The following is a 9541-nucleotide window of genomic DNA, read 5'->3' as shown; positions in this document are numbered from 1 at the left end:
CCTCCCACGTCTCCCTCTCTCCCTCGCTCCCTCTCTCCCTCTCTTCTCTCTCTCTCTCCTCTCTCCCTCTCTCCTCTCTCCTCTCTCCTCTCCCTTCCTCTCTCTCTCTCTCTCTTCTCTCTCTCTCTCTCTCTCTCTCTCTCTCTCTCTCTCTCTCTCTCTTCTCTCTCTCTCTCTCTCTCTCTCTCTCTCTCTCTCTCTCTCTCTCTCTCTCTCTCTCTCTCTCTCTCTCTCTCTCTCTCTCTTCTTCCTACCTGTCTGTCTGTCTGTCTGTCTGTCTGTCTGTCTGTCTGTCTGTCTGTCTGTCTGTCTGTCTGTCTGATTGTCTGTCTGTCTCCCTCCTCCCCCTCCCCCCCCACACCCCCCCCCCCCTCCACAAACACACACCCAGGATATGATCATGACTATCATGCCTGTATATTACTAAAGCTTCAGTAAGATACAGTAAGATACAGATATGCTCTATCACTACCGTGGACACATACTTGTCAGAAGTGATGATTTCAGCTGCCTTGACCTGCACAATCTTAGACTTGCTGGGTTCAATGTATACATCCGGCTTCATCTACAACAGTTAATACATCACACACCCGCACACATACAGCCACACGCATACCGGCACACATGCAGCAGAATGTTGATTCACAACTGCGGCTCTAGGCATCGACAACATTGTAGTTCAGCCTGGAAGAAGCAGTATACCATCTCTTCCCTACCATCTGTGGTGACAGCACAGAGCATAGGCCATAGCATAGAGTAGTGTATGACTGGAAGAAGCGGCTAGGTAAGTCATGCATGGGCTATGTACATGTACTGGTTATCATTCTCAACATGGACGAGACCAGCAGGTTACCGGGCACCCCGATGGCCTTTCCCCGCAACACCTAAACAACAAGATAACTTGAATTTGACATGTCTAATGTGTGTATACTTGAGGAAACCCTTGCTTCAATGACCACCTGTGTGTGTATGTGTGTGTACTTACACGGCAGTGTATACCAGGACCAGGTGTGTGTGTGTGTGTGTATCGGGGGGGGGGGGGGGGGAGGGGCGATCAGACTACAGTCCATTCATCCAAAACCGGTACCCAAACATGTTGTTGTCTCCCATGTATAGTTGTAGATATCGTGAAAACAACAGCAACACAATCACAGCAATACATCACATTTACAACAACCAAGCAGTCGTGTATGGCACACCCTAGCTACGTATACACCAACACACAGCAGACAGGTCATACCTTGTTGCCTTGAAGCTGAAGCCATGGTGGTGGGCGAGCATCATTGAAATCTTTCCAGTACGACTTCAGTTGCATGTTCAAATCAAACAGTTCTTTGTGAGAGTAGCCTGAACCAACCTAATACTCAAACATCAGCATCACAGCAACAAACACCATGGCAACGAGTATCATAGCAACAAACACCATGGCAGCGAGTATCATAGCAACAGTCACTACGACAGCAGGCAAGAAACCAACAAGCATGATGGAGTTGAGCTTCTAGCTACACAATTAACATCAGTAGGTCAGCACTATGCCAAGGCTACAGTATTAACATCAGTAGGTCAGCACTATGCCGAGGCTACAGTATTAACATCAGTAGGTCAGCACTATGTCGAGGTTACAGTACCAGCCTATACCCTGGACGATTTCCGGCAACATTCCAATGTCGAGTATCGCGTTTGAAGTTTTGTTGGTGGAGGTATGCAACAGCGACAAAGCCCACAGTGGCCGATTCGCATTTTCATTCTGCTCGGAAGAGGTCATTTCACTTTTTCTTTGGGATCGCCGGAATCGACTCTGCCCCATTCATCCTGCGACCGGCATCGGAATTGCACCAACCAAATGCTGTCGAGTGCATCAAACAAATGCTGCCGCGTGTATCAAACAAACGCTGCCGCGTGTATCAAATAAACGTCCCGGAACCCAAACACGGTGGAATGACTTTGGAATGGTGTCGGAATGACACCTAACAAACACAACAAAACATTAGTGCCAAAGTGGTTAGCCTACTAGCACCCTGGTCTACCTATGTCAGAAGCAGAGTAGCTACAGGAGTTGTAGTGTTAACCTTCTTATCAAAATCAATTCAAGTCAAGTAGCACCCCTGATAATGAACTTGGAATCTGGCCATTCCCAAGCTTCGCAATTTCCCCAATCGTGTACACCTGACCCTTTCATGCAGACCCACACCCCGGTAGTACAGTCTTTGTCAGTACACTGACTGGGACCCACACCCCGGTACAGTCTTTGTCAGTACACTGACTGGGACCCACACCCCGGTACAGTCTTTGTCAGTACACTGACTGGGACCCACACCCCGGTACAGTCTTTGTCAGTACACTGACTGGGACCCACACCCCGGTAGTACAGTCTTTGTCAGTACACTGACTGGGACCCACACCCCGATACAGTCTTTGTACAGTACACTGACTGGGACCCACACCCCGGTACAGTCTTATCAGTTGGGATCTTAGTCACTTTGTCTGTTTCCACATGAAGATCATGTACTTATCCTATCAGCACGTCTCCAGCATACCTTGCAGAACGACTGGAAGACTGTCGGGTGTCCAGACGAGCAAGGCTCGGCCACCGCAAGAAGAAAATGAGATGGGCCTCCACCGCCACCTCTCCGCTGAAACAAACAACCAGTGATGCACAAGGGAAAACAGCAGACAACACATCGCAGGTGGCAATAAAGACATCAGCAGTAGTGCATGTTCACATATTATTACTTCAAAGTAGGAAGCTTGGATCCTTAGAAAAATCAGGAAAATAACACGTATCGTTGGGCGTTCCGTCAAGTTCACACAGGAATACATTGGAGGTATACTCCTTGAAGACATGGGAAGGAATCAGGAATTGATAGCAAAGCTGATCTTCCATCTCCTACACTATAGTCCACTCACATGACCCACCATGTTACAATAGTTCAGTTGTCTGAGGATTGCCTTAGCTTTGCTATGTGCATGAAACGCAGCGATACAGCAATGATCTAGCCGGTTGTCTCTGTTCTCTTCTGCCTTTGCGATCCACCATTTAGAAATTTACGAGTGCATGTAAAACTGTCTCTAGTCTATGAATATGGTCCCAAATTCAACACTGTGCCTACTTGTTCACACCTAGCAATACACACTGTGCCTACTTGTTCACACCTAGCAATACACACTGTGCCTACTTGTCCACACCTAGCCATACACACTGTGCCTACTTGTCCACACCTAGCAATCCACACTGTGCCTACTTGTCCACACCTAGCCATACACACTGTGCCTACTTGTCCACACCTAGCCATACACACTGTGCCTACTTGTCCACACCTAGCAATCCACACTGTGCCTACTTGTCCACACCTAGCAATACACACTGTGCCTACTTGTCTACACCTAGCAATACACACTGTGCCTACTTGTCCACACCTAGCAATACACACTGTGCCTACTTGTCCACACCTAGCAATCCACACTGTGCCTACTTGTCCACACCTAGCAATACACACTGTGCCTACTTGTCTACACCTAGCAATACACACTGTGCCTACTTGTCCACACCTAGCAATACACACTGTGCCTACTTGTCCACACCTAGCAATACACACTGTGCCTACTTGTCCACACCTAGCAATACACACTGTGCCTACTTGTCCACACCTAGCAATACACACTGTGCCTACTTGTCCACACCTAGCAATCCACACTGTGCCTACTTGTCCACACCTAGCAATACACACTGTGCCTACTTGTCTACACCTAGCAATACACACTGTGCCTACTTGTCCACACCTAGCCATACACACTGTGCCTACTTGTCCACACCTAGCAATCCACACTGTGCCTACTTGTCCACACCTAGCCATACACACTGTGCCTACTTGTCCACACCTAGCCATACACACTGTGCCTACTTGTCCACACCTAGCAATCCACACTGTGCCTACTTGTCCACACCTAGCCATACACACTGTGCCTACTTGTCCACACCTAGCAATACACACTGTGCCTACTTGTCCACACCTAGCAATCCACACTGTGCCTACTTGTCCACACCTAGCCATACACACTGTGCCTACTTGTCCACACCTAGCCATACACACTGTGCCTACTTGTCCACACCTAGCAATCCACACTGTGCCTACTTGTCCACACCTAGCAATACACACTGTGCCTACTTGTCCACACCTAGCAATACACACTGTGCCTACTTGTCCACACCTAGCAATACACACTGTGCCTACTTGTCCACACCTAGCAATACACACTGTGCCTACTTGTCTACACCTAGCAATACACACTGTGCCTACTTGTCCACACCTAGCAATACACACTGTGCCTACTTGTCCACACCTAGCAATCCACACTGTGCCTACTTGTCCACACCTAGCAATACACACTGTGCCTACTTGTCTACACCTAGCAATACACACTGTGCCTACTTGTCCACACCTAGCAATACACACTGTGCCTACTTGTCCACACCTAGCAATACACACTGTGCCTACTTGTCCACACCTAGCAATCCACACTGTGCCTACTTGTCCACACCTAGCAATACACACTGTGCCTACTTGTCTACACCTAGCAATACACACTGTGCCTACTTGTCCACACCTAGCCATACACACTGTGCCTACTTGTCCACACCTAGCAATCCACACTGTGCCTACTTGTCCACACCTAGCAATTCATTATTATATTACTACTTACTCCTTTCCCAAAGAATCCTCCCACAATCACAAGATCTAGCTGTGCATGACAACACGTGAATCATTGAAAAGCAGAACAAACACACGTATGCGCAGGCGTGCATGCACACACAGAGAAAGATCAGAGATGGAGCGCAATATAAGTTACAACATACGATATAACAAATAAACCAAGGGCGAGTTATATGTAAATGGAGCATGCAGCCAGATAGAGGTCACGCTACATGGGCGGTGGCGTAGTTTCGGATCTTTTCACTTCGGAAGTATGTTAGCGTCCTCGGAAGACATAATTATACTATACACAAGAAAAGTGGTGTAAACAGGGCGATTGACGCCATCTCGTGGAAACGACACACACTTGGGCTCCTGACTGTGTATGTCCTATGGTCTCGTCCTCCATATTCTAATAACGGTGGGCTGTGAGCAGTGACACAGCATGTATCTAAGTACTTGGCTGGATGTATGGCAATAGAAGAAATTGGGGTACCTGTTTGGTGCTGTGCACCCTCACTGGATGTCAACACCCACTGTAAAATCCTCAACACAACAAGAACTAATCACTGCAACCAGCAGTATTCGCTGCATACGTTGACTGCTCTGGCCATGCCATGGTATTCACACAAGGATCTACAGTGCTAGCAACTGAAATCCGACACCCTGGCCTGAGCGGTGGGTTCACATTCTAGCGGTCTCTGTTTCGTAGTTTTACCATCCCGTGTTGGGTATTTGCGATGTGAGCGCACCGCTCGGGGGATCGGATTTCAGTTGCCAGCACTGTAGTTCAGCTTTCTACCACGCACTCACAATGATAATAAATGCCAGGGACATCGAGCAGCCGCTCGACCGACCCCATCTCAGGCGAATCGACTCTCTCGGGGCTCATCTTGAGTAAGGCAGCATGGTCGTGACTCGCATACAACACATTGCTCATGACCGCATTCGTATCAACCAGAGCTGCGCAACAGCAGAATAAAGTGCTTTGCCGCGATCATGTCGTAATGCCACTGACACTAGCCAATGCCAGTCAGGTTGGGACAATTTGCAGCTTGCTTGTAAATCTCCATCAGCTACTAAGGCGTCACTAGAGGGATTCTAGTCAGATGATGGACAATACCAGTACATGCCCTATATCATTTAGACTGTCTATATACAGTCAGGTGATGGACAATACTGGCACATACTCTTAGACTGTGACTGAGTGTCTACATACAGTCAGGTCATTGACAATATTGGCACATACTCTTAGACTGTGACTGACTGTCTACATACAGTCAGGTCATTGACCATACTAGTACATACCTGATCACTTAGACTGTCTACATACTCGGGCTTGATTTTGAACCAGCCACTACCTGCATAGAATGATACCCACGCACACAAGTGTCCACAAACACACACGTGCACATGCACACACACACAAAGTCACAAACAAAAACACACACTTACATACACACACACAAACACACACAATTTGACTCACACGCGGCCAGTCCTCTATAGCATATAGAGAGTTGGACACAGGGGCTTTGATAGGCAGCTACCACTTAAATTGCCTTCCAAATTTCATTTCATATTTGGGAGACCCTGGGAGTGTGTTCGACTCACAGCAACTTACGTGGAGACCCTGGGGGGGGGGGGGGGGGGTGTTCAGCCCACAGGAATTAGATGAGTGAGTAGGAGTGGAGAGTCGCTCAGTGCAAGGCGTGCATGCCTAAGGGTCTTGGTCTCTTGGATAGTGGGCTAGCTGGGTGTCACTGATCCACTGTAGAACTAACTACCTCTGCATACATGTACATACAGTAGCTTGTCACAGTATCTTGACTTCTGCCATTGATCCCATTATTCCATTATTCCATTATTCGCTGACCTAATCTGTCCTCAGTTGATATCTACCATGTATGGGTGTGTATACCGTGTAGGGGGCAACATCATGTTTCCAACTTTAAACCTGTACTGTGTGGAAGTAGAGTGAAAAGAAAACCCTGGCTTCAAAGTTAACCACTTGCGCTCAGCCATTGGCGTAGACATTCTTACACAGAACATACAGTGTAACATGGCCACCTCACTAGTACTAGTACATTGTATGTGTGTTGTCCGCCACTGACCATTGCGCTTGTCTGGCTTGTAGATAGACTCTGGATCTTTGACCATCAGACCTTCTTCCAGCTGATCAATAGCATCATTCAGAGCACTTGTCAGCTCCTCTCTGAGCCGCAGTGTACATGTACATGTAGAGAGAGATATAAGCAATGCATCACACATGCACACAAGCATGCACACACGCACACGCACACACGCACACACGCGCACACACACACACACACACACCACACACACACACACACACACACACGCACAGCACGTACACACACCTCAGACCTCAGACGTGCCCATCGCGGAAGCGATGATAGCGAACAGCTATGTTAGACATAGCAACTTGTGCTGGGATTACACCATTCGACAGCTTGCAAGGCTGGTGAATTGACCGCCACTATTTTTAGCCTGGTATCCACCACACAGCTGTTTGAAGTGACTTTTTCTGGCCAGTGAAGGCCTATTTTTCATTTTCCTTTTTTTTCTTTTTTTTTCTACACACACCACATACTCCGGAATACACTGGCTGTTGGTAACCACCCGGGAGAATGAAAGAAAAGTCAGGAAGAGTCCGAGAAAGAGAAGAAAGACAGACGTATGCGACCATAATCGTCGGGAATTGAACCCGCAACCTCTTGATTGGAAATCGACTGCACATACCACTGCACCATATGGGACACTCACATACACACACACACACACACACACACACACACACACACACACACACACACACACACACACACACACACACACACACACACACACACATACACACACACACACACGCACGCACACACACACACGCACGCACGCACACACACACACACACACACACACGCAGGTAAGAAGCTACTAACAGAAGTACACCAAACTATTAGTGTAGTATCACTTCAGTGAAACATGCTGAAACCGCTCATTCACAACTCAATCATGACACACGGATCAGAGTTCCAGACTGTGATCAACACAACACTACACTGCACTGCACCGCACGACACCACACCGCACGACACCACACCACACCACACCTACACAACACTACACTGCACTGCACCGCACCACACCACACCACACCACACCACACTACATTTCACTGCACTACACCACACCACACCACACCACCCCACACCACACCACACCACACCACACCACACCACACCACACCACACTACACTACACTACACCACACTACATTGCACTGCACCAACACTACACTACACCACACTACACTACACTGCACTACACTCCACAGCGCTGCACTGCACTGCACTACGCCTTACTTTGTACTCATTAGCTTCTGTTCAGAGATCTGCAGTCGTCCTGCCACTGGTGCAAACACTCTAATCAAAGCAACACAGAGAACAAACAACGGCGTTCTATAGAAACAATTGAATGAGAGAACAGAGCAGGTACCGAACACAGTACAGCTCTGCGATGTTGCACCAACTAAGTCTCGTTCGTACGAAAACACAGAAAAAATTGTCCGTTCCAAGTGCCACTTTCGCTTGAAAGGAGCACTTACCCATTTTCTCCAAGTGTCAGTGTCACAGGAAACACAACAAAAGTGCAGGTCTGTGGCACCGACTTTGGGCGTGGGCGGGCATGGAAGGGGGGGGGGGGGGGGGTGCGGGGTCCTTCCCCAGGGAAAAAAAACTTTCAAAAATTGAAGCCAATTGCAAGCATTTCAGGGCATTTGCGAACAACTTTCGGTGCCATTTCAGTGTAACTACAATGAAAGACTTTTCGATTCTGCAATAAACCCAGAAGACGCTACGATCGGGGACAAGGAATCTTTATTATTCGCCACGTTAGAGCTAAGCTGCAATCATTGCGCCTTGTTGCAGTGTACTCAAAAAAAGAAAACAAAAATTGGCCACAAAAGTGGGGAGGCCTCAGCTGTGATGGCCTTGAAGTGATAGGTAGAAGCCCGAGGCGACCAGAAGCCGTTTTCAATGTTCGACAGGTGCGAAGGAAAGTATTTGTTTAAGGCGGTTTTGGGCAGCTAAGGCCGCGATCACACACAATAACGGCGGATGTGGAAGTCCCGCTCTGGCGGCTCCGCCAAGTACATGTGTGGCCGCGGTCTGAAATGTCATTTTTGAACAACAAAAAAAGTCTTTCAAGTCTTTTCAAGGCCTTTTAGGGCTTTTTTTAAAAAATCAAGCACTTTTCAAGGGCCTGTAATAATCAATACGACTGTCCTGAGGTGACATCTCAGTGTGATGTGTGTTGTTGTTCCTTGCTGTGTGCTGTTGTTCCTTGCTGTGTGCTGTTGTTCCTTGCTGTGTGCATTGTGGACATTCTCATGCATGTTCACTTGTCTGCTTGTATGTGTCATGAATGATCACTAGTTCATTACCTCCTAGCATGACGTTATTGCGCGCCAAATATGGTTTACCGTGCGCGCGCTCGCGCGCACGCCAATGATGTTGACAATGCTAAGCTTGCATGCGTGACAAGTGGTTCTAGTAGTTGCAGTTGGGAGAGACATGAGGTTCTTGATGGTTTGATCGAGGTGTTGCCGGTTGGCGGTGTTTTGCTCTTTACTCTAAGGCTTTATCGTAACTATTCATTACAACCCAGAGCTGTGTGTGTTGGCTGGTCTGCCACGAGGTTGTGTGCGGGGGTAGTTGAGAGAGAGAGAGAGTGTGTGACTATTACAGCTTGTGGTGCCGAAACCCGGGACCCTTTGCGTGTAAAGCAAATGTGATAACCACTAGACAAAGGAACCTCGAAGTTGCCCG

The 9541-nt window shown here is 48.0% G+C and overlaps 1 protein-coding gene across 2 annotated transcripts in view; it reads right to left on the bottom strand.

Annotated features, from left to right (window-relative positions):
• Positions 1–9541, bottom strand: part of LOC135808173 (DNA ligase 4-like) — a 52467-nt gene that overhangs the window by 23288 nt on the left and 19638 nt on the right. The window contains exons 13-19 of one of the 2 annotated variants that reach the window (XM_065321326.1): positions 8078–8137; positions 6806–6906; positions 6000–6052; positions 4702–4740; positions 2538–2633; positions 1241–1357; positions 486–565 (exon numbers count right to left, since the gene is read on the bottom strand). In XM_065321326.1, the coding sequence (XP_065177398.1) occupies positions 486–565; positions 1241–1357; positions 2538–2633; positions 4702–4740; positions 6000–6052; positions 6806–6906; positions 8078–8137 (546 nt within the window). The remainder of the gene's footprint in view (positions 1–485; positions 566–1240; positions 1358–2537; positions 2634–4701; positions 4741–5999; positions 6053–6805; positions 6907–8077; positions 8138–9541) is intronic. The other variant, XM_065321325.1, reaches the window with a different exon arrangement.

This window comes from Sycon ciliatum, chromosome 2, assembly GCF_964019385.1.
Source record: "Sycon ciliatum chromosome 2, ocSycCili1.1, whole genome shotgun sequence".
Classification (NCBI taxonomy): Eukaryota; Metazoa; Porifera; class Calcarea; order Leucosolenida; family Sycettidae; genus Sycon; species Sycon ciliatum.
This window is presented reverse-complemented; position numbering and strand designations above follow the sequence as displayed.